General features: G+C 37.0%; 2 protein-coding genes across 11 annotated transcripts in view; one reads left to right on the top strand and one right to left on the bottom strand.

The window, feature by feature from the left end:
- LOC105670030 (phosphatase and actin regulator 2) overlaps positions 1 to 26,275 on the bottom strand; it is a 324,201-nt gene that overhangs the window by 261,517 nt on the left and 36,409 nt on the right. The window contains exons 1-2 of one of the 10 annotated variants that reach the window (XM_067347506.1): positions 24,208 to 24,855; positions 22,081 to 22,454 (exon numbers count right to left, since the gene is read on the bottom strand). The exons of 2 other annotated variants lie outside the window; for them this stretch is intronic. In XM_067347506.1, coding sequence (XP_067203607.1) covers positions 22,081 to 22,114 — 34 coding nt within the window. In that variant the 5' untranslated portion in view covers positions 22,115 to 22,454; positions 24,208 to 24,855. 7 more of the 10 variants (XM_067347505.1, XM_067347504.1, XM_067347502.1 and 4 more) reach the window with 7 other exon arrangements.
- On the top strand, positions 299 to 6,224 carry LOC105669647 (uncharacterized). Its single transcript, XM_067357626.1, has 6 exons — positions 299 to 2,057; positions 2,161 to 3,106; positions 3,900 to 4,843; positions 5,219 to 5,282; positions 5,369 to 5,537; positions 5,709 to 6,224. The coding sequence occupies exons 2-6, from the start codon at positions 2,932 to 2,934 to the stop codon at positions 5,851 to 5,853; spliced, it is 1,497 nt and encodes a 498-aa protein (XP_067213727.1). The 5' UTR covers positions 299 to 2,057; positions 2,161 to 2,931; the 3' UTR covers positions 5,854 to 6,224.

The raw sequence follows: 26,275 nt of genomic DNA on the forward strand, positions 1-26,275 counted from the left end.
TTCATGATTCCTGCGAGTACTATCCAATACATCGTATCTAGACAGTACGATAATCATGAGGAAAGTCAGAGCGTGATAAAAAAAAAATTACAAATCCATTTAATAGAAAAAGGAATATTGCCAGACATATCAATTCAACTTGTCGATGATGTTTTTAAAAGTGATTTGTTCTCGACAAGTCACAATCGATTGAGTACCGATTATAAACGTAAAAAGTTTTACAAAACATATTTTAATTATGTAGAACCTCAGGCAGAGCTTTTAACAATTATAGATGGTAAAAAAATATTCTTTCACTACGTACCAATAGAAAAAACAATTAAGTGTTTTTTCAAAGATAAATCAATAGCAAACAATTTATCTGCTGTTTCGGTGAATTTTGAAAGTACCATGTTAAAAGATATTAATGATGGAACTATTATAAGAAACAATGTATTTTTGAAAAACCATCCCGATGCTTTAATAATCATAGGGTATCAAGACGTTTTTGAGCTTGTCTGTCCAATTGGACCTGCCAAAAAGATATATAAAATACTGGCTATATATGCTAGCTTTGGAAACATACCCGATTATCTTCGGTCACATATTAGTAATATAAAACTAGTTGCTCTTTGTAGAGAAAAATATTTTGATCATGAGAAAGTCTATGGAAAATTCGTGCAGAGTTTAAAAATTATTGAAACAAACGGAGTACGAGTACAAACAGGCCAAACATTGAAAGGAACTCTTATATTTTTTGTTGGAGATAATTTGGGCAGTCATTCTTTAGGTGGCTTCATAGAAAGTTTTGGCAGAACAACACATTTTTGTAGATATTGTTTGATAACTCGGGAAGAATTCTATACAAAAGACGGTGCTTGGAAATCGTATCCAGTAAGAAGCATTGAATCTTATAATAAAGCATTAGAAGAAATTAAAGAAAAAAATCTTAAAAGCTACCAGGGTGGTTAAGTTCAATTCTATATTTAACAAATTGTGTACGTATCATGTATGTAATCCTGGTCTACCTCCCTGCCTTGGACATGACTTATTTGAAGGAGCAGTCGCATTTGATTTGAAGTTGTTTATAAATTATTTTGTGAAGAAAAAATGGTTTTCCATTTCTACACTTAATAATCGAATTGAAACATTTCCATACTCAAGTGAAGATTTGAAAGATAAACCACGCATGATAGAAGAAAAGAAGAATAGAATAATAGGTGGAGCCTGTCAAGTTTGGCAATTCCTGAGACTTTTCTCTTTGATAATGGACAACTATATTAAAGATCCATATGATGAAGTTTGGATGTCATTATTATTACTTACAGAAATTGTTGAAATTATTACGGCACCAGTTATCGAAAAATCGTACCTACCTTATCTTCAAGTTTTGATCAACGACTATCTTTCACGGAGACAGACATTATTCGAAGAAAAGCTTCTTCCGAAACATCATTATCTTCACCACTATCCTGATTTAATTAGAACATTCGGACCGTTAATAAAAGTATGGAGTATGCGATTTGAAAGTAAACACACTTTTTTCAAAAGAGCAATACGAACTCTTCACAATTTTATTAACGTCACTAAAACTTTGAGTGAAAAGCATGAGCTTTATCAAAGCTTCCTTAGATTAGGAGCAGATTTGAGATTTACAGTTCATGTATACGAAAATTCTCCTTTTTCCCTTCACATTTATACAGAAAAACTACAGGAAGCTATCAAAGAAACAAACTTGCCATCAAATATCGAGGAGTGCAACAAATTATCTGTAAAAGGTACTATGTATAACAAAGGAGATGCTGTATGCGTACGTCAATTTGGTTATCAATTTAATGTCGAGATGGGACAAATATGCTTGCTTCTGTTTGATGATGAGAGAAACGTTTTCTTCGTATTGGAAATTCGTGAAACGTTTTTTCGACCGCACTGTCGAACATACGAACTTGGAACAATTGTTAAGTACGAGTGTTTGCCTTTGGAAGAGATGCTTAGTTATGAACCGTTACATGCTTATAATATCGGAAATTGTATATGTGTTAAACCAAAGTATGGATTCGTCGCACGCAGCTCATAGGGTAATTATGTTTTATATATATATAAGCTGCATTTACATTATACATAATTATTGCAAATTATACATTTAAAAGAAAACTTTAAAAGATTATGGCAACATTTCAGGGGCCTAGGGTAGATGACGCCAGACAGACTAATAGATCAATGTTTCGAAATAACTGTTATTTATATATATATATATATATATATATATATATATATATATATATATATATATGATAGTTTCCCACTTAGTCATTATATAATCGAGGTAAATTTTGAATTAAATTGTATTTACTAACTGAAATATTTGATAATAATAATAATTGATAATAATAATTGATTGTAAAATGTTGATCATCCTATCTCCTTATTTTTTACCTTTATGCTTTCATAACCTAAATCTAAATCTAATTACCTTATTCCTCTCATGTAAGTACACACATTTGATAAAAGTTCTCATTATCAATAATTATTTCTTCCACTTTTTTACCTTTTATATCTGGATAATTTCGTTGATTTGTATAATACAACACTTTTGTTTCTTCTTTATTACATAGATATTTGTATAAAATGCATATTTTCGGAGTAGAAATAGAAGGAGTTGGAAAGAAAGTCTCTGTTAAAGCAGCAACCATTCATGAGATTATCAGTATAGCCGTAAAGAAGCTTAATCTTCCAGCATTGGAATATAAGGTTTTGATATTCTTTTAATTCGGTTTTTATCTTCTTCAATTTGTCAAACCTCTTTTTCCCAAAGGTCAACATTAGTTAGTAAGATTACTTTAAATATTTTCACTTTATTAAATCAAGATTAACGTTTTGAAGTTTTTAATATTAGGAAGTATTTTGTAATGTTTGATTTTGAAAAATATATAGCTTGCTCTGAAGGATGGAATGGAAATCGACGAAAATGAAATTTTAATACAGATGGCTGAAATTGCACTACATCGCGGAACTTATCTTGATCTGAAACTTTTGTTACCAGAAATATCATCAATTGATGATTTTGATTTCCTTAATATATCGAATAAATCAAATGTAAATGCAGACGGATTGGAAGTAGTTCAAGGTACGAATAAGTATTTTTACTGTATGATTCACTTCAATTGAAAGTAAATTGCTACATGAAAATTTCATTCTTTTTCTACTTTTTAAAAATTCCACCATTATTCGTAACATATTTATATATATAATTAAATAAAATTATAATAAATTAATATATATTATAGTTAATTAAAGAAAATAAGTTAATTAAATTAATTATAAATAAAGTAATGTAAGTGAATTTGTTTTTGATAAGATTAAAATAAGAAAATTTAATTTGTTGTTCCTTTTGTATCAGAATTTATTAAAATTATAATTATGGATAATAATTATCTCGAAATTATAAGAGTTAATTTATTATGAAATTTATTGTAGTAAAAATATTTTAAATAATAAATTAGAGAAGATATTTTATTCAATTATAATGATATCTAGTTTTTATATAAATAAATTTAATTTAAGTAGAATTTAAAAATTTAATGTTTAATTAAGAAAATTATATTTTTAATTTTGTTAAATATTTATGGAATAATCTATAAGTAAAATTAAAATTTTATTTAATATTTATTGTAAAATAATAATAGTCTTAAAATTTGATTATTTATAAAAAAAATTTTTAAATTTATATTAAAGTAGTTTGAAAGATTTATTTTTGATAATTTATAAAATATATAAATATTTTTAGTAATTTTTTAGAAAAAGAAATAATGATAAATATAGTATAAGAAGATAATTTATATAAAAATATGGTTGTTTATATAAAAAATAGTAATTTGGCAAATTTAATAAATTCTTCATATTTTTTATTTTTATTTCAGAAGTTGATACGTCTTCTTCTCTTTCTACAGTATCGTATGATTCTAATTTAGTGGCAAATTGGAAAGAGAAAATTTTACAATTTTTTACGCACGATTTGAAGGAAGCTTGTGAACATGGTACAACTGCTAATCCTAGAGACAGGCGATATTTAGTGGCATCCATAGCTAACTACATGAAAGAACTAAATGATTTCAAGCGAAGCACAGCGGAAAAATTTGCTTCTTTCATTGTAAAGAAGTATCCAAACACCTTTTGTGATCGAATCGGCAATGACAATATAGGAAAAGGCACAGGGACTCTTCGCGACCAAATTTATAATGCTGCCGACTACAGGAAGAATGATAAAGACAGAAAAAGACATTTTCATGAGTCTGTCCACACTGACGATCGACCGCACGCTTCTAGAAAACATGATGAATATGGGTGCGTCGCTTATGCACCAGAATTACCTCTTGGGGAGACAAAAGAATCCCAAGAAATTCATCGACAAAAATTGAAAGATCTTTATAATTCACTCACATTTGATGACGTGACAGTTCCTGTGTTAATTAGAGATACGTATGCTACACTGAGAAGTGCCATCAATGTGAGAAAAGATCGAGATCTAAACAAAATATTTACTGACTGGCCTTTTCTAAATGAACCTTCAAAGTTGATTGACCATGCAACATGTTTATTAGGAAAGCCAGTCAGTGAAATATGGCAAAATTCTTTGACCGCCCTGGCAGAGAAAACAAAAAATTATTTCAAAGAAATGTGCATCAGTAAAAATTCAACTAAAGGCAATCAAGCACAGCGGAAAAAAAAAATGAGTGAATTACTAGCAGAAGCAAAAGCTGAAAAAAAATCATCAAAATCAAGAACACCTTACACCATTGTCATTTTTCCACTATTAATGGTGTATTTTGAAGAAAATCAAGACTTTTTTATTAAAGTTATTGATGTAAGTTTACTATAAAATTATTGATAAACAAACTGAATGTTTCTTAAAGAGGATTCATATAAATGTAGGGTAGACCAGGGTGAATCGGACCAATTTTTCTTCATAGGTACAAAAGTAATAAAAAACTAATATTGTTATTAAATTTTACTATAAATTCTTAATCTTTACATCTCTGACTTATATAATATGATACATTAACATGGTATTTCTTATTGCACAATGAAAAAAATCACGAAGAGAAAATTATCTGATTTGCCTTAATAAAAAACTAATGATAACTGTCTCAAAGCTTATAATGATCCGATTCGCCCTGGTCTACCCTACTTAGATCATCCAAATACTGCAATTAAAATAAAATGTTACTTTCATTTACAGGTACACGCTTCTGAGGAAGAAATAAAAGAAGAAGCTTTTCCTCATCCAACTGCAATTATTAGAGGTGTGCGTGCGCGCGCGCATTAATAATTAATAATTAATTAATTATTAAAGATACAATTAATGTGTATTATCTTTACTCATTTATAGGATTATCGCTATACGATCCAAATGCGAAGTACGACGTCGTTATTGAACAAACAATCATTATTAATGTACCAAACGTTCTTCAAAGAATATTAATAACATTTTTATGTTATTACATTTTTGGATACGCCTATCCGCAAGAAATAACAAAAACCTTGGAATTTATACAAAGGTACATATAAACATACATACATGTGTTAACTTGTATCTTAACTAAGTTTAATTTTCAAGGCTGTTAACTTTAACTGAACTTAGTTAAAAAAAAATTAACTTACCCAACCCTGGCCTTTAGTGCAATATTTATTCTAAACATACTTGTTAATATCAATTACTTTTATTTCAGGAACTTCATGAAAATTAATCCTACCAAAGAAAAAGGGCCAACAAGCAAGAGGGAAACGGGTGCAAAGCGACGCCGCATCGCCTCTTGCGACATATTAGTTATTAAGTTATCTGCGGCAATTGAAAATTTTGTTTCTTCATTTTAAATAAAACAGATAAATGACATGATAAATATTACAATTATTATTCGGTTTATTGTGCATTTAAATATTATTATTCGATTTATTAATTTTAATATATATGCAGTTTATAACTATATACCTTGGCACATAAATAGGAAGATAATATAAGCTAAGTTATATGCAAACAACTGCGTTATGTAAAATGCTCAATATATGAAATGTATAATCAAAAATTACTTTTAATATATTAAATTTAATATATAATATTAAAAATAGTTTTTGACTGTAACTGCAAATTGCAATAATTACAAAAATTTTTATCGGTTTATTAATTTTAATATATATGCAGTTTATAATTATATATCTTGGCACATAAATAGGAAGATAATATAAGCTAAATATGTTATATGCAAACAACTGTGTATACATACGTATATTATACGTGTGTTATGCTGAATATATGAAATGTATAGTCAAAAACTATTTTTAATATATTAAATTAAATAAATTTAATTAAATAAATTTAATAAATTTAATTATATATATAAATTTAATATATTAAAAATAGTTTTTGACTATACATTTCATATATTCAGCATAACACACGTATAATATACGTATGTATACACTGTTTGCATATAACATATTTAGCTTATATTATCTTCCTATTTATGTGCCAAGATATATAATTATAAACTGCATATATATTAAAATTAATAAACCGATAAAAATTTTTGTAATTATTTCAATTTTTAGTTACAGTTACTGAAAATTACTAAACTGTACAAAATTTAAGATATGTGTGTCTGAAGTTGAATTCAGGTACAGTTATTGAAAATTACTAAATTGTAACAGAATTTTTAGATACGTGTGATGGAAGCTTTATACAGTTACCGTTTCTGAAATTTTCATTCTCGTTTAGTAAATTTCAGAAACGGTAACTGTATAAAGCTTCCATCACACGTGTCTGAAAATTCCTACAGAAATTTCTAACAGTGTACGCTTTCATATCTACGGCCTTTCACAACGGCAGCACCTTTATTATATATTCAAAAAAATTTAAATCGTCGAGCTGAGCCGTGAAATCTCTTCACGTATAATTGTACTTTTACAAAGAACTGGCACACTCTTTTCCAATCACTAAGGAAACGAATTATCTCATTTAGCAATGAGAACCCAATTAAACTATAATTGTGTTCAACGGATTGTGCTCGATCGAGAGCGGCGTGGTAATTCGCTCAAAGAATCAAACTAAATGGAAATAACGTTATTTCTTTTGCTATAATTTCCAAAAGTATGCTAAAAGCATAAAGTCGTGTGTGTGAGAGAGAGAGAGGGAAAAAGAGAGAGAGAGTGCATTTGCATTTACCGGGCTAAGCAAACTTACATACCTACTTGTATTGTTAATGTAATAAAATCAAGCAAATATTAAAAATCACAATTGCATATACGGTAACCTAGAATCTGAATTTTAATGTTAAATTCTTTCGTTAACTTCTAACAATAAGATAAAAGATATCTCTCACGAAGCTTATCTTGCGCATTTATTTTACTTACGAGAGCATATCTTAACGCACTGATTACACAACATGATATTCCAATTGCCATTGTCTTATTTCTCACTCTATATAGCAATGACTATGTAACAATGATTGTAATAGAACATAATTAAATTAATTCTTTTATAAATTGCTCAGATAAACTTGAACGAATTATAAAAAGCAAGAAATAATTTTCTTTTTTTTTTTTTTTTTTTGAACATTAAAGTTTCTTTATTAAAAATTTAATCGCTTCGATTGTTATCTCCTGTAAGTTACGAATTCTTTTTACGAATTCTTTTTTCTGGTGGAAAACTTTACAAGCACGCTAGATAGTGCAGCAGCAAAGCTATATCTTTAGCTGAAAGCGCACTAGGTTATAATTGAAATAGTTTCGCGGACAATATTGCGGTTTACACTCGTGCAGTCCTTCCTCGCTGACAATGGCGAACACCGTTTTTAGACTTCAAGAAAAAGAGATACATCATAAGTGTTAATTTTGTTCGCGAAAAGAACTAACCCCATTGTATATGATAAACTATCGCATATTGTTTTAATTTCGAAATAATATGAATATTTATTTGAGTATTTTCACAAAAAGAGAATCTCTCTAATGTTACACTATTTTATCAGTTATATAAGCCCGAATGAGTGCAAGAAAAATGATCATTCGTCAAATTTTTTTTACACCCAAAGTTGCGACAATTTCTAGTGCATTTTCGTCATGCTTTCTCGAATCGAAACTTTTATTCTTCACGATATCACGCGCGAAACTACTTTTTCTCGACTACGCTTTCGCGAATGACAACAATTGGCCGGTTTTCACGAAGTCTGTTTACCAATTTCCACGCGCACTCTGTACTAGTTTGCGACGTATTACCGTAATACTATATCGAGAGTGCTCGGGGCTAGAAAATCAATGAACGACGCGGTGAGTGGGGTGGCGAGCTGTCTTGCGAGAAAAAGCGAGACAAAGCCGATCGACCCTCATCGACGATGATGACGATGGTAGTGGTAGCTCATCGAGTTTTTCGACGTCGCGTTCCTGCAATATTTCTTGCCTTATTCAATAACCGTGCGCGCTCTTTTGCGATATATCTCGCTTCCACCACAGCTCCCTCCTGGCTTTCATACAAGATCGCTTCTTATCCGATTGTGTCGACGAAACTTTCGCGATCAGCGAAGAATGCAGAAATATAAAAAAAAGTCAGAACGAGACAACGGAGAAAGGTAAGTAGATTGGCGAGTATTTTTCTTGGTATTCACCTACTCTCGGCTTTATAACAAACTTCAATTTACTTGGTAGAACGCGGTAAAAAGACGCGGGAATATTACGATATCTTTGCGCCTCGTCATGTGGTCGAGGTGGAAATAAGGTGGTACGCGAACGCGATAGCATGATGTTTGCTTCGAAGACGCTTTTATGGCTTACGTTGGAACATCCCGGACAAAACGATGTCGCTGAAAATTCTGATAAATGGCACCGGCGACCCGATAAATGTAGGTATCTATGTGGAATCAGGATTGTGAGAAATTTATATGCGCGAGGTTAACGTTGCTCGTTAAATCGTTTAAAAGGAATTCAAAAAAATGGAAGTAAACCTTTTTACAACATAAATTTTACTTGAAAGTTTCAACTCCTTGCCGATGCTATAAGACGAATTTGTATGTATTATGCGTGAATGCGAAATACAAAGTAAAACAGAATATTAGCATACAATATAAATAATTTCGAGTTGACCGTGTAATTAAATATAAATAATTGATATCTTCATATTTATTACACTTAAATTATTTATATTTATATTCAATTTCCATAAAAATTGCGGTTATCTCTTCTGTGTTTAATAGAATAACGTAGAAAAGGTGACGCTAGATCCCGAAAAAGTAGTATGGTATTCTTTAAATTCCCATCGCGATCAAAACTCACACATAAGCAGAAAAACACGAATCTGGCGAGAAGCTAAAGGAAGTAAGAATTCATCGCAGCTATGACACAGGCTGTGACACAGTATTGTAGATTGTACCTAAAGCCACGAAGAACCCCTCGAGAGTGGCACTTCAAACGACAAACATCATCTCGGTTTTCGTCGACTGCTCGACTCTGCTGGCTGCCGCTTGTATTTGACTTTGTATGCGCACATTTTTTCGTCGCATACATTTTACCCGCGATAGCGAAACTATGTTAGGAAAAGGTGAAAGGTATTCCATGACAAAACCGAATGGTTATTTAGGATGTTGAGACGAGAGAAGGCTCGAAACGTCAGGTGCGAAAGGTAGGAGAGTGATTTTCCGTGGGGTGCGACAGCGGTTACATAACAATGAGACGTTGCACCGTCAGCGATTCTTTGGGGACGCTCTCGAACACGACACAATCCGTCCCTCGACACAGTCTCTTTCGACATCAGCGCGCCGTTGCAGCGCGCCGTTGCAACGCGCCGGAGGCAGCGTGGAGATCTCTCGAAGAAATAAAACGCCTCATCCAAAAGTAACACAATCTCGCCACGATCGGGGAACTGCGGCGGTGGAAATATTTATTGCAATGCCTATCACAGCAAACTCCCGTCACTACGTGGAATAATATTACAAATCAATAATTGGCTCCATTTCCCGGATGCATGTAATTCAAAAATAAATGTCAAAATTTAATAAAGTATTTTATATTCCTATCTTATAATATATATTTTAAATTAAATATTCAAAAATGTTTATGTACCTAAATTAAATTTCATACGCAGCTGGACGCGTATAACCCGGATTTTTAATTTCGGATAGAATCAAATTGCGGATACAACTAAACGCACTGCACTTTTTTTGTTGTCACAGTAAAACTTTATTACAACGAACCAAGTTGTTACAAATTTAAATCAAATTTGAGTTAAAATTTTATCACGCAATTTTATTATAAATTGTCTGCATGCTGGGTAGCCATCGTCGGAAAATTTTATTATGTAGAAAATTTTTTACTATCGATAAAAAATAAAAACGGGATTTTAATTTTTGAGTGAAATTACGTGTTTCATTATATTCACCAAATATAAGAATTATCATAATAATAATTTAACTATATATATATGCATTCAATACTGACATTAAGAATTACTTTATATATAAGATCCGGAAGGATTTGAAAAGGACACCGCGTCCTTTGAAAGCAATCGATGACCTAAATGCTCATTGTAGTTCGTTGCCAAGTCAACGTAGAAGATATGCTCTTTATTTAGATGGAGTGCTCCGGTCGGAAATGTTTTGGAAATGATGCTAGAACGCACTATACGTGCAATGCGGGCTACAAATTTTATCTCTTAATTGCATTGCATATTTCCGTACTTTGCAATTTATGAATTTGCATACATTATATGCAAATGTATTTATAATAAATATTCAATATTGTAGGGCGTCTCTTACGAATATTCAACTCGCGAGTCGATTCCGATTCACGATCTGTCAGGTTGCCTATTTACGATGAGGCTTCTCCGATTTATTAATTCTCTATTTCCTTCGACAGACAGGCGTCAAGAAACTATACCGTGCTTCGATCAATTCTTTATTTTAGCTTCTTATTTGTACAATGTCTCGATTTCGACTGCTCGGAATCGTCGTCCAAATTCTCGGTATCGCCGGTCTCTCACGGTGAGACAAGGAGTAGGGAGTAAGATTTTTCGGTAGCTAGAGGGCGATTCAAATCCTACTCCTATAGTCGGCCATTCTGACCATTTGACCGTCCTCGGTCACGCTCGAGATAATTCGCTTTTATAATTTTCTACAAAAAAATAAAAATACATTTAACTATAGGTAAACGATTAATTGAGTCAATCTCTACGAATCCAGGGCTTCATTTGGTCAGGACCTACGGTTCCTTCGAACGATCGCTGCGTTAGCTGGAACCCATCGATGTCCTTTACGATGTATCGATTATGGTCCAAAACCTCCTTTATGACATACGGCCCTTTGAACTTTGGAATTAACTTTTTATTGGTGCCAGGAGTGGTATCTACGTTTCGGATCATCATATAATCACCCGCTTGATATATCGTCGCTGCTTTATGCTTAGCATTATAATATCGCTCGTTTATTCGCTGATTATTCGTAATATTTTTCGCCGCAGCCTTCCGCAGCTCATCAAAATCTCTTTCGTTATCCGAATAGTCGTCCAGAAATAATTTAATATTATCGTTTACTTCTCCCAATTGACAAATGCCAAATAATAATTTACTAGGCGGTTCGCCGGTAGATCGACACGTCGTATTGTTGATAGCAAATTCTACCTTATTAATAATTTTATCCCAATCGCATGGGGAGTCGCAGAGCTTCGCTAACATTAGAGTAAGCAATCGATTAAATCTCTCGATCTGCCCATTCGCGCGCGGTGTCCCGACGAGCACATGATTTATCGATTCTCGCTCTAGAAAAGCCTTGAAAACGCTAGATGTGAATGCGGTTCCGCGATCGGTTATCAATCGTCGAGGTTTGCTATACGATCGAAAATAATCTTGCAAATGTTTCACGACTTCCTCTGTTTTTGTGGATTTGCAAGCGCATAGTCGAATATATTTGGTGAATCCATCGTCAATCGCCAATATAAATTTGTTGCCTTTCTTACTTTTTTCTAACGGACCATAGTGATCGGCGTGAATTGTAAAAAATGGCCTATCGCCCTTAGGAACGCTTTGCAAGAAACCCTCAGTCTCTCCACTAACTGGAGAGTATTCAATGCATTTCAAACAATTAAGAATATGAGCCTTAATTTTCTTCCGCATATTCGGAAACCAATACAATTTCGTCAAATTTTCGATCACCTTCTCGAGGCCAACGTGTCCTAACTCATCGTGTCCCGTTCTGATTACATTTGTTTCCATCGACATCGGTACATAGAATAACAACTTGTTTTTGCCCGCTTTCTTATATACCAAGCCGTCTCGCAGCTCGAAGTGTTTACTTTCACGCACTTCCAAATCGTCTCTAATTCTCCGTATTTCCTCGTCTTGGTCCTGACTAATAAATAATGTTCGCTCAAAAGTATTTCCTTCTAAAATTAAAACGTTATTACATCGACTGAGCGCATCGACATGTTGCATACGTGTTCCCGGCCGGTGTTCGATTTGAAAATCATACCCCTGCAAATACATAGCCCACCGCGATATTCGTGGGTTTATATTCTGCTTGCGGAGAGTAAGTCGAAAGCTATCGCAATCGGTTACAATTTTAAAAGGTCTACCGGACAAATAAATGTGAAATCGTTGGATAGCGTAGACAACCGCAAGGCACTCGAGCTCGAAGCTGTGATACTTCGACTCAGGTAAAGAAGTTCGTCGGCTAAAATAGAACACGGGCTGCATTTTTCCGTCGACTTGTTTTTGCAGCAGTATTGCGCCAAATCCACTCGAACTTGCATCACAATGTAACTCAGTTTCAAGTTGCGGAGAATAGATTGCAAGTATTGGCGGTGACGTTAGGCCCCGCTTCAGTGCATTAAAAGCCTCATATTCGGCTGACCCGAAATTAAATTTATTACTCCTAATAAGGTCATACAACGGTTTTGCTAGACGCGAGAAATTAGGAATAAATCTGCGAAAGTAACTGGCTAATCCTATAAATCGTTGTACTTGTTTCACAGTACGGGGAATGCAGTATTCCGCTATGGACGCTGTGCTCATTACTCGGGCGTACACCTTCGTGGCTAATTGTATACCCCAAATAAGTTATCTCGGCATATAAAAATGTACATTTGTCTAGACGGAAAATTAGTCCGTGCCGGCGGGCAAGGAGAAATACCTCATACAGAACACGAAGATGATCGTCGATGTTTTCCGTCGCTATTAGGATATCGTCAAGATATAACAAAATCTCATTACTTTCGATAAGCAGTTTAAAAATTTTATAAGTAAAACGCTGAAAAGCCCGAGGGGCATTAGTCAATCCGAATGGCATCCGTAAATATTCAAATTGCCCTAACGGAGTTACAAACGAGGTGTATTTAATACACGATTCGGCAACCTTCACATGATGGAAACCGTTTTTAAGATCGAGCTTGCTAAAATACCGCTTATCCCGTAATTGATCCAAATGATCTTCAATCAACGGGGTAGGAAAATTGTCTCGGATGGTGATTTCATTTATTCCGCGATAATCTATACAGAGCCGCAGTTCGCCGTTTTTTTTTCGAACCAAAACAATCAGGCTTGCGTATTCGGACTCGCTAGGTCGAATGATACCCTCGCTCCGCAAATTTTCCAGAATAACACGTAATTTCTCTCGATCGGAAAAGGCTAACCGCCTCGGTCGAAAAGCGATAGGATGCTCGTTTTTCAAGCGAATGCTCATTTCGAAATCCACGGAGACAGGCTCGATATGCATCTCCGAAATTTTATCATACATATCTCGTACTTGCTGGGCGATTTCGTAGTTCATCGCAGGATTTACATCCAAATGTTCGGACAGTTTTTCAAACGCACTCGCCGTGTCAATATTTATAATTTCGTGCAGGCAATCACCTTGTTCGTTCTCACACTCGCCATTGGCACGAGTCACTCGGATCTTTTCTCCTAATGTAATAGTTAGAGACGGACACGATATAAAGTCTCTACCGAGCAATGCGGCATGAACCATCGTGTGGTCGGGTACAATTAAAAACGACATCGTCACCGAAATCGATTCCACACGCACTTCCCGCGCAAATACGCCCAAGACTATTAATTTCGTTCCGTTAATACCGCGAAACTCGCAACTACTCGGTTCGACGTCGGATCGCATGCACTCGGGCACGTACGCGCTTTTTATTAAGCTAACCGGTGAGCCCAAATCTACAATCGCCGCAAGGTTATACCGGCATTCGTTACCATCTTCCTTTTCGACGGAATATTCGACGGACAGCTGATAAGGCACCGTCACGGGCGCAAGCTGCACCAAATTCGCGGTATTCTCCGGCGGCACTTTCTTTTTTGGACAATTTTCGATGCGATGTTCCATCGATCCGCAACTAAAACACGCACCTCTCGCACGCCGCGGTCGCGTACAATCCGCTGACAAATGACCCAGTCCGCTGCAATTATAGCATCTGATGATCGGCCGGTACCCTGAGGACGACTCGTCCACGCGATTAGTGACCTTCGGCTCCCTTGACCCTCTGCCACTCTTAGTGCCCGATACGGAACGTTCTTTTGTTTCGGGTCGAAGCGTGATTTTTTTGAAAGCCTCCAATAACTCCGACGCCGCACCAAAGCGCTGCATCCTTGCGTGATTACACAACTGGTAGTCGGGTATGCCATCGATGACACAGTCAAGGACTTCGCTCTCATCAATCAGTACGCGATTCGCCAAAACAATTTTATCGTGGTAATAGTCGGCAAACGATTCACTGCCCCGCCAGATCCGCTGCTCAAATTCTTTGCGTAGCATCTGCCTGCTCGGTCTATGATCGAAGATCGCTCTCATCTCTCTTAATAATTCATTTACGGTCATTTCCAAATGATCCGGCCTCGAATGAAACCATCGTAACGCCTTTCCTCTCAATTTAGAGCCGATTAGAACTTTTGTCATATCATCGTTTAAGGCATATGTTCTTCAAAGCAGCTCGATTTGTTTCTCCCATGTTTGAAATGAGTCGTTGGAACCTTGAAACTCGCCGATGAGTCCGCTGAGGTTATTAATATTGATATTTGTTCGTGAGCTCTGCCCACTGAAACCGTGTGAGCTTCGGCGGACGCGGAGTAGCTCGCCGGAATCCAGGTTCGGTCGGTTGGGGGTATGTCAAATAAACCAAATGCTCGTTTATAACAAAATAATGAAACAGCGTTTATTGAGAAAGATGTTGATACGATTTGTTTCGAATAATCTGCTTCAATGCTCGTGTGTACATGTGAAGCGTGTGCGAAGCGAATTCGAAAGAATATATAAGTAGCGTGAGATAAATGCGAAGTATCGTTACTGGTAAAATAATTATTTGAGCAACGGTGGAATAATTATTTTAAAGCGGCGCAAAATAAAAGCGAAAGCGACGTGAAAATAAATGCAAGATATCGGCAAAATAAAATAATTATTCGAGCGGCGGTGAAATAATTATTTAAGGCGGCGTAAAATAAATCTGGAGTATCGGCAACGGTGTAACAGTCATTTAAACGGACGGCGAGATACTCATTAAAGCGGCGTAAAATAAATCTGGAGTACCGGCAATGGTGAAACAATCGTTTAAGCAAACGGCGAAATAATTCGGTGAAGCGGCGTGAAATAAATCTGGAGTATCGGTAACGGTGTAATAGCCGGTTTATGCTTCGGTCTTAATCTTAATCTTAAGAGTTGATAACGTAGAATGCCATAAGGGCGTTTATACTTCCCTAGTCTTAATCTTAGTCTTAATCTTAATCTTGGAAAGATCCCATCTTTTAACTTTAGTCCCTAATGTCCTAAGGCCGGGCCAATGAGGTAAGTCTGACGTCCGACGCAGCACGAAACCGCGCGAAATAATGGTTTTCGATCCGTGTATATTTAAAAAATTGTTCCTGATCGTATTCAATATTCAGCATATCTTTCATTAAAGAAAAGAAATGACCAGTTTCGTGTCTTTCGATTCAGTGGCCGAACAGCGTATCTCCGTGGTTTTCTTTTATTTTTTTTTTAATTTCTTAATAATACACATGCTGCATAGGCACTTGATAACAAAAGTGCCATTCCAAACATTAAAGTTTTTTGCCGCTGACGATTCATTTTAACATTCACTATAATTTGCAGCACCGGGATCTATTACAATTTGTGGTTAAGTTAGGTTAGGTTTTGTTACATTTGCACATGCGTAGTCCGAATTTCCAGGGAAGCATAAACGAGTCCTTAAGATTAAGTTAAGACTAATGGCCGGAGCACAGACTTTTGCATAAAGCATAACGCATAAGCATAAGGAAATTGATTGGTCCATTTCCTTATGCATTTGCTTATGCTTATATACAGGGTGATTCAGAACAACCCAGGTGTCCTTGCACAGACGTATTCCTGAGTTAATTCTAAGACGATTTTTCCTTTACAAAAATTTTGTCCGCAGCTTATTTTTCAAGTTATAAAAGAAAAAAGTTATCAAATCACGGGACAAATACAGAAGATAGGCAGGAGCGGCGCAACTCCATTCAACACGGGTGATTACGGGACGCACGTTGCGATCAAACACACGTGATAAAACACGCGCCACACACACACACACACACACACGCGCACGCACACGCACACGCAACTTTCTCTCTCTCTCTCTCTCTCTCTCTCTCTCTCTCTCTCTCTCTCTCTCTCTCTCTCTCTCTCTCTCTCTCTCACTCTCTCTCTCTCTCTTTCTCTCTCTCGCTCGCTCACTTACCTTTTACAAATTCAACGTCTTTATTCTGTTTGACGGATAAATAATTTTACCGAATTTACTCACGTAAATGAATGATTTATAAATCGATTTATTACTATTAATCACTGCCGAATAATTATATTCCGCTTACTTTTATTAAGAAAAAAGTACACACTACATGCAATTACAGTAATCAATACTTTCACAGATTTACACACACTCACACACGAATCTATCGGTTTGTTATTACTACCGATTAATTATTCGGTGACTAAAAATTATTCGAAGGATACGCCTAACGTTTACACAACGCACGTAACTCGATGCGGAGACAGTACTCGATGTAAACAATGAACCAGGTTATGTTTTTATTGAAAAGTATTGTTACGCCTGTGCTTTTCGCCGCTGATGCTGTGTGTTACAGCTGACGGACCGATCAATAATATCGATCGGTCACTATAAGTTCAAGCCGTATGGCATTTGTAAATAAACAAGTTGTTGCTAAGAGAATGTAAACAAGGAGACAGATGTCAGATTTTCGGGAGCTGCAGAAAAGTGCGGACGCGTTTCTGCTAGCTCAGCGGTGTACCATTTAAACGGGATTGTTCTGTGTTATTCTGTTCAGTGGTTGAGTGAAATAAAGTTTCTGTTGTGTTCGTAAAAGTGTTCTTTCTTTCGTGCGTGCCGTTTATGACGGAAAGACCGTTCGCGGGCGCAACATTTTGATCCCGGACGAGCCCCCAAAACGTGTGCGTGTGCGTGTGCGTGTGCGTGCGTGCGTGCGTGCGTGCGTGCGTCCGTGCGTGTGTTTCATCACGTGTGTTTGATCGCAACGTGCGTCCCGTAATCACCCGTGTCGAATGGAGTTGCGCCGCTCCTGCCTATCTTTTGTATTCGTCCCGTGATTTGATAACTTTTTTCTTTTATAACTTGAAAAATAAGCTGCGGACAAAATTTTTGTAAAGGAAAAATTGTCTCAGAATTAACTCAGGAATACGTCTGTGCAAGGACACCTGGGTTGTTCTGAATCACCCTGTATAGACCAATCAATTTCCTTATGCTTATGCGTTATGCTTTATGTAAAAGCTTGTGCTCTCGGCTTATGACTAAGATTAAGATTAAGACCGAAGCATAAACCAGCCATAACAGTCGTTTAAGAAAACGGCGAAGTAATTCGTTGAAGCGGCGTGAAATAAATCTGGAGAATCGGTAACGATGTAACAGTTATTTAAACGGACGGCGAGATACTTATTAAAGCGGCGTAAAATAAGTCTGTGGTACCGGCAACAGTGAGACAATTGTTTAAGCAGCGGTGAATTGATCATTAGAGTTTGACGTGAGGCGTCTTGGTGCGGTCGGCGAGAGCGCAAGCGCGGGCGATCGGGTCGCAACGGTTGGTACAACGCAACGCTCGTCGGTGAGTGCGTTCGTGACGGTATCGCGAGTCCGTTCGATCGTAGATCGTGACGGGTCGCTTGACGGCGCGGATTGGTCGACGCGGTTTGCTCGCTGGATTCTGCGGATGAATCCCTGGTGCGCTGCAACGCGGAATTAGGACCATGACGTCGAGTAAGCTCAACGGGAGTACGAGGATGCTCGTACGAAGGCGGAGTTTAGAACGGCGACCTGGCTAGGTACGCGGGAATGCCCGCAATACGAAGTTCGGTGGCCTAGAGAAGCCAAGTACGCTTAGCGGGTATACGAATAGATTCGTATGCGGGAATCAAGCATACCGAGGACGCTCGGCGGTACACGAGGATACTCGTGTGCTGGAACAGGTATAAAGAAAAACCGAGTATGCTCGGTTGAGGACTACGAGGACACTCGTAGAGGGATGTTCGCTGTCGATCAGCAAACGGAGTCTGGTTGAGAAGACGTTCAGCCGGGCCTCTTTTATACCCGGCTGGCGGCCGAATGATTTCGAATCGGCAAGCATCGGTGGTTTCGGCGGCGAGTCCCCCACAAAACGGAATTTCGGAACGGTCGGGTGTGGGGGATTTTTGGCGGTTGACCGCCGCTGTTTTTGATAGGAAATTTATCGGCGCGCGATGCGCCCTTGGTGGGCTACGGACGATGGACGGTCCGTAGCCGTAACAATGCAGCGGGCTGCATCGTTACACCACTATCAACAGACTCAACGGACGTTCGCAAGTTTGGTCGCGCCTCACCGGCCTCTCGATTCGCCAGCTGCAATTCTCTTTCCAGCACCGCTTTTTCTCGGCGAAGTAATTCAAGTTCTCGCCTTACGTGCTCGGGAATTGCCTCAATGACAGATGCATTCTGCATATTCCGAGCTTCCGATGGGGAGCCCGGTGTGTCCTCATCGCTCTCCACGTCCTCTGTCTCCATTGTCGTCATATCTTCCCATATTCTCGGATCGGCCTTCGATAATCTTAATATTAGTTCATCCTTAGTGCCTGTCGTACTAAGCTTCATCGATTTGAGCTTCTCTTTTAATTGCACGACGATGTAGTTGCACAACGATATATCCGACGGCTCTTTCGACATCTCGATAACGGTCAATTTATGCAAAACACACAGCGTCGATCCCGCCCTTCGATTGCAGGTAACGATCCGCACGCCGTAATCGCAATTCGTGCAACGCGTCTCAATCAATAACGCGAAACACAACCGCGATGCAAAATCAATTGTTCGTTATTATCAACTCCGCGAGCTTCGATCCCACTTCTGAGAAAAACTGTAGGGCGTCTCTTACGAATATTCAACTCGCGAGTCGATTCCGATTCACGATCTGTCAGGTTGCCTATTTACGATGAGGCTTCTCCGATTTATCAATTCTCTATTTCCTTCGACAAACAGGCGTCAAAAAACTATACCGTGCTTCGATCAATTCTTTATTTTAGCTTCTTATTTGTACAATGTCTCGATTTCGACTGCTCGGAATCGTCGTCCGAATTCTCGGTATCGCCGGTCTCTCACGGTGAGACAAGGAGTAGGGAGTAAGATTTTTCGGTAGCTAGAGGGTGATTCAAATCCTACTCCTACAATATACAAGTAAAATAAAATAAATTGTTATTTTAAATGTTAATAAAAATTTTTTTAAATAAAAAATTTTGTATATTAAAATCACTTATGTCCAAAAAAGTATACAAAATATTGCAAGTGTTAATTTCGCTCGCTCCCGCGACACAGTTTTATTATTCAGTTGTACAAACTTGATAATAGATTATGAAAAAATTCTTATTACTAAGAAGAAAATCAGAAGCTTATAGAGCTTTCCAAGTAGAAAAGAATTTTACCATCTCTTGTCGGAAGATAAGACTTCAAGATTTGACCGCCATTTACAGCGGCTAGAAGACGTGCCGGCATAACTACTAAAGTTCTTTAGTCTTATTATGCAAATGCAAATATCTCGTCGTCCCACGAAAGTCCGTGATCTCCTATCCGCGGTTGGCGGATGCATCGCGGTGAAATTTCCGCAAAGGATTGACGGAAAATACACGGTGCAATGTTTGTTGCATGTTTATGCAAACAATAATATATATTCTATCGCACACACAAGGTTTGTTGTCGCGGTATCTAGAAAAGCTTTTATCCGAGTAGTCACGTATAATATCGACAATCGATTTTTTTTTTGCTCATCGGAGTGCATGCGTGACGCTCGAACGCGTGTTTAGATAAGCGCAATAAATTCCACGCTCTCTATTCTCGCTTAATATACCATATCGAAGATACTTCAATTCGATGCGCTTATTTTTATTCATCACAATCGTCAACTTTTTCGTAAATAATATTGCACAAAAACAACAATAAATTATTTTACGAATAAAAAAGCATATTGCAAACAAGATACAAAAACATGAAGCAAGTTGACAGACTTTATCTTTATTTTTTTATATTTTTTTTAGTACTCCAAAAACTTAAGAGAAAAAGAAAGAGAGGGAGAGAGAGAGAGAGAGAGAGAGAGAGAGAGAGAGAGAGAGACAGATGCTGAAGAAAATATATAAAAATAAAGAATTTGAAAATATCGGTCAAATATCGAAAATAATATAAAAATAAAAATTATGCTTTCAATTATCTGTGTGTATAGACATGAGCTAGTGCGCTTAATGACCATTAGAAAAAAGGGTGAGAAATCCAGAATGGAATTATACCGAATGATCTGATAACTCGTCGAAGCAAAAGAAAACCATTCATATACTATAATCAAGATAATTATTATTTTAAGATTGAGTTGACAAAATTACAAATGCACAGATTAGCATATATCATAAATTACAATGCAAAACATAAAAATGATAACGCATGGTATTAAACAATCAAAGACAATGAAAATCTTGTTATTGTTTTTAAGAAAGTATAAAATTATAGATACTTTATGGCGCCATGGCAAAACTAGCATTTGAATGCGTAACAATTATAATATAACTAAGTAGGAGAACGAAAGCGCCTGCAATCGGCTATTATTTATAATCAGTTATGTATCAAAATTAAGAAACTAACATTTAATTAAAAGGATGTGAGAATTCTGTCTCAGAGATACGCTAATAAAGCAAGTGACAATGCGTTATCCACCAATGAACATATATCTTTAGGTATATTTTTACTATACAATCAAGAATTAAAAGAAATAATAAAGGTTCGAGCGGCTCACCAATGTCGTACACCAAAATATTTGATTAAATTAATACTTCCAATTTATTCGTTTCTTCTTCTTTAGATTTCACCTGTCGGAATATTATGTTAGGTTATGAGTATTCCTCTGTGTTTTATGACCTGAAAGGAAAAGAAACAAAACATGGCCTTTCGGCAGAATGATTAAACAAAAGCCGCTTTGTGTCGTAAGCGTGATGAAATCGCACGATGCCACGTTGGCCTTGACCGATAATACAATGCCACTTTGGCTGGACGATAGTTCAATGCCACTTTGACCTTGACCGATAATACAATGCCACTTTGGCTGTACGATAGTCTAATGCCACTTTGGCCTTGACCACGCGGTGACTCGATAAATGTCTCGGACCGTCCCGATGTTTGTTGAGAAACAACGGGATGGAATCTGGGCTCAAGTCCGAGAAATAGGTTCCCACGCCATTAAGAACTTTCTGTCGAGATCACCTTGATAACTTTGCCCGTTTACGCATCGAGGACACTTCGTCCGTTTTTCGTACCGAGGACACGTTGCCCTTTTACGCAGAGATCTCAGACGCACGCAGAAAAACAATAGAATGAACAACTGCTTCTTTTTCGGAAGCGAGACATCGGACACTCGCGTCACGCCGGTGCTACTCGCTGTCGCACACAGCGCCGCAGTACTGAGCGCCGCCTACATCCTTTTCTATTTCTAACACTGTGACACAAATTCATTTTCTTCATATAATTCGGAAAGGCAGTTAATATAAACTTATTCGTATGATAAATAAAACAAAATGAACATACCATCTTTGAAATGTCCAAACTTCCACAAGCTCATTGCGCACTATGTAAAAGAGCAGAAAGACACGCAACAGCAACCAGCGATAGATCACGCAATAAATGCAACTTTGTACGTCATCTCATATAGAATTTTACAGGCACACCACTTTTCTCACAAATTGCGAGTGTCACTAAGATTTTCAAGACAAAGTTATCAACCTTTTCATGTGATTGGCTTGCGTATAAAAGCAAGTCTACACAAAAGCTCGTATCTATCCTTCTCACATTGTTCTAACATCAGACGAGCTAGTTTACACTTCCAACACAAAGCTCACTGCCTCGACTTTGTTCAATCTACTTGTTCAATCTCTCACGTGTTCATTTTCAATTGCTTGTAACTAGAAAACTCATACTTCAATATTTTATCTAAAAAGCAAACAACTCAAAATTGCTCAAAGATAAAAAAAATAAAAGAAACCTGGCAGGTTTTCAACATAGCCTTATATTAAATAATAAATTATAACAATAAATAATATTAATAATACCCAAAGTGCAAAATGAATCAATGTCCAATCTCATCAATTTTTAGATAATTTGTTATTTCACAATTTAAGAGTAGAAAAAAACTTGCGCACTCAACGTATTATTACAACTTGCGAATTATTCTGTCATCCGACAAGACACGACGCGTTCATATATACTGCATACGACCGCTGTTACTTTGCCAACAAAACGCACCCCTGAGTGAACTTTATCCCTCGGAGACAACGCGAAATATATATTCTCTCAGTCGTGGTTAACAACTAGCTTGCATATAAAAGACACACCCTTCGTGGATACTGGGCGCGACCGCAGGGGTATTTACATGAGTAACTCATCATAAAGTATTTCATTAATTACCATTTGCGATCACGATTTACCGACTTGCGACTATGGCCATTCCAAAATTACGGTCAGAACGTAAAAGCAATATAATGCTAGATAATATGATAAATTTGCGCGACGTGTTCTCCGCAAATATAATTGCAGCAATTACGACCAGCTACATTTTACATATAATCACGTAAACACATAACATCAACAATTACATAAAATCACGTAAACAAATATGCAATGATTGTATAATTCCTCTTTGTACATATATTCGCAAATTAAATAATACTTTCTTCACTTTATATTTTCTAAATAATGATTGTATCGATACTGACCAAGTAATTGTTGCACAATTTGTGAATAAATTCGTTTATAAAAATTTTAAAGTTACAAACTCGATTCCAACCATTCAAATTATTTTATACCGTCACATTTTTGCTAAATACCGACACATAGGCTAACTTTCCAGAAATCAGATAATTCGTTTTGTCAACAATCGATTATTTTAACGTAGTCAAAACGCTTCGGCAGCACAATTTCGCATATAATAAAAAACTAACGCGCATTGACGATCTGATTGTTCTCTCGGCACTGATATTTGTCATTTCAACGACTTACGTGTATCACGTGAAATTAATCTTAACAGGAATTTGTATAATCTTATCTAATCTGACGCGTGTCAGAATTACATTGACAAACGATTCGCTTTAGCCAACAAGCAAGTTCAATGTACACTCAAAGAAAACTTTTATCGGATTCATATATACAATATAAAAATTAAATGTACAAAAATAATATTAAAAAAATAATATACTTTAAAATTAAATCTACAAGAATAATAGTAATTTTTTACATAATTCTATTTTGCAATGTTAATAAATTCATTAATTAATAAAATTTAATAAATGTACTTTTAATATTTACAAAGTCAACATTATCAATTCTGTGAGCTTTAACATACGCGTTAGCTAATTTTTAAAGTCAAAAAGCATTCTGAAAGTCCTCAACATCACTATAGTTCACTAATTTGCAAATTGCGAGAATAGTCCTGATCCGCTAAATTTCCAATCGTCTGTTCGAAATTCGCACGTTACGCAGAAACGAGCACGGCTTATCGGATTCGATTTCGATCGCGACTGATGCTTTCAATAGCGACGCATGCTGTGGATCCTGCGCGATCATTAATGCGCGCGAGAACCGACACCTAATGAAAGGGTCGCCTCTGAAATTCGCGCGTGGCCGTTCTCGTCAACGGTACCGGGTGCACTGGAGACCGACCTGAGCTTCGTGTTTACATCGGACTGAAACGTGCCGACGGCACCACGCCTTGTTGGGCTTCTGTCGTTTCAGGTAACACACAAACACCGATGTACGCGACACTCGCTCGCCGATACTTAAACGCGGTGAACTATCCCCTTCACGGGAGCGGGAAAGCCGCTCTTTCTCTTTCTCTCTCTCTCCCTCTCACTGTGACCAGTCGACCGACAGATGATCGGATTGTGCGCCGGCAGCCAGCGCCGTCGTGCCTCAATACTCCCCGAACGAATGTCGTCCGATCATCGCGATCGTCCTAAGAATAGTTCGCGATCGTCTACAGCCGCATGACGCAAATAGCACGGTCCGTGTGATGGTATCCGGCCACCCGAGTGGAGCCAAGTGGGAAGGTCATGGGACATCTAGCCGATGGTCATACCACTCACCACCGGATAAGAGTTAAAAATATTTATCGCCAAGATCGATGCTCGCCGAGGAATTCTGGAGTATCGAATTTTTCGACTAAAATTAACTTTCCCGTTAATAATTCGCATGCTTCAATGCTGGCTTATTAGATCGCAAATTCGATTCTTGCGACTTCGATGAAATCATCCATTGCAAAATCAACGTCTTTATTGTCGAGTACACATCGATTCTTTTAGCGACTCGCTATTGACGAAAGACCATCGTCAATCGAGCGATTTACCTCGTCGGCAAATCCCCTTCGTCAATACAAAAGGGGTAGGGTATTACCGGTTGAACCACTCGGGAACCTGACCGGATCCCCAAAGTGCTTCTCCGGTAGAAGGGAAACGCGCTACGTGATCGAACTACGACAAGTCTCGAAAACCAAAGAAGGTCATAGAATCTAGACTGAGAAACAGGAAGATTGAGAGAGGAGATGCGATTCCTGCTGTCTGACAAAGGAATTATCGAACAGTAGTGATATCTCGAGTGCTCGCGAGATGTAAAGGATCAATGATCATCCTTCTCGGCGGAATCAATGATCCGTGCTTTTCACATCGAGGCTTATCGCGTAGATCTGTCATTCGATAATTTATCTGTGCAATTTCACAAAATTATCTTACAAAATTGATGCAGAGATTTATTCGAGAAAGAAACATAAAACTTGTCGATGGAAAGCTTGAAATCTGTTTATAAATAACAAGCGTTTCGTTAAAAACTGTTAAAACTGTTTAAAATTTACTGCTTGTATAAAACGAAAGAAACTAATTGTAGATTTAAAATTAATTAACAAATGCTGTCAACGCAATTCAATTTTAATATTAAATGTGACAAAAGTGTGCCGTTATATGTTGGCAATGATAGCACGCGAAACAGGAAAAAGATGAGCAGCCATCGTAGCTCAATAAAATAACACAAGTGGCGAAAACAATGAAATGCAATGTAGCCTGCAACCGGAAACGTGTCAAGAGATCTTAACTATTCAATGAACGTTAGTTCATTCACGGTACGTGACGATGCATTATCCGACTCCAAGCACTTTGCTCGAACAAACGTTTATCAATGCAGCGGAGCTCTCGATAACGCCATTTTGCATCGTACGTTTGCAGTGCGGCGATTGGAAAAAAAGCTCGTAAAAGTATTCCTTAACATTCTTTGTGGGAAACAAAGACACACGGCCGTACGGTTTACTTCAAAGCGCTGGTTAACGGTAACCTAATAACGATAATCGATCGACGAAGCGTCAAGCGCCTTGGTCACCGTCGAGAAGCTCGTGACGTGAATCTTTTTTTTTTTACGGACACTTTGAGGAAAGAGAGATCCCCCTTTATATCTATGAGCTGGAAAAGATTTTCGAAGTGCCGAGATGCCAAGCGTCATTCTCCAAGTTCAGTGGCAAAGAAAACGGCCTTGAAGAAATTTTCAATCTACCACTGAAATAGATTAGCGGTTTTAAAAAATATATGAATATAAAGTGCGGATGTGTTAAAACGTGTCATTCAAGAATAGAGAAAGAAAAAGTTTATTTATCGAACATTGTCGCGCTAATTGTGCCATAATAAATGCAACAAATATTGAAAGAAGCTTTCCTCTTAAAGGCATAATGAAAAAGTTCGTGGGAAGCAAT

The sequence above is a fragment of the Linepithema humile genome, chromosome 1 (assembly GCF_040581485.1).
Source record: "Linepithema humile isolate Giens D197 chromosome 1, Lhum_UNIL_v1.0, whole genome shotgun sequence".
NCBI classification, from domain to species: domain Eukaryota; kingdom Metazoa; phylum Arthropoda; class Insecta; order Hymenoptera; family Formicidae; genus Linepithema; species Linepithema humile.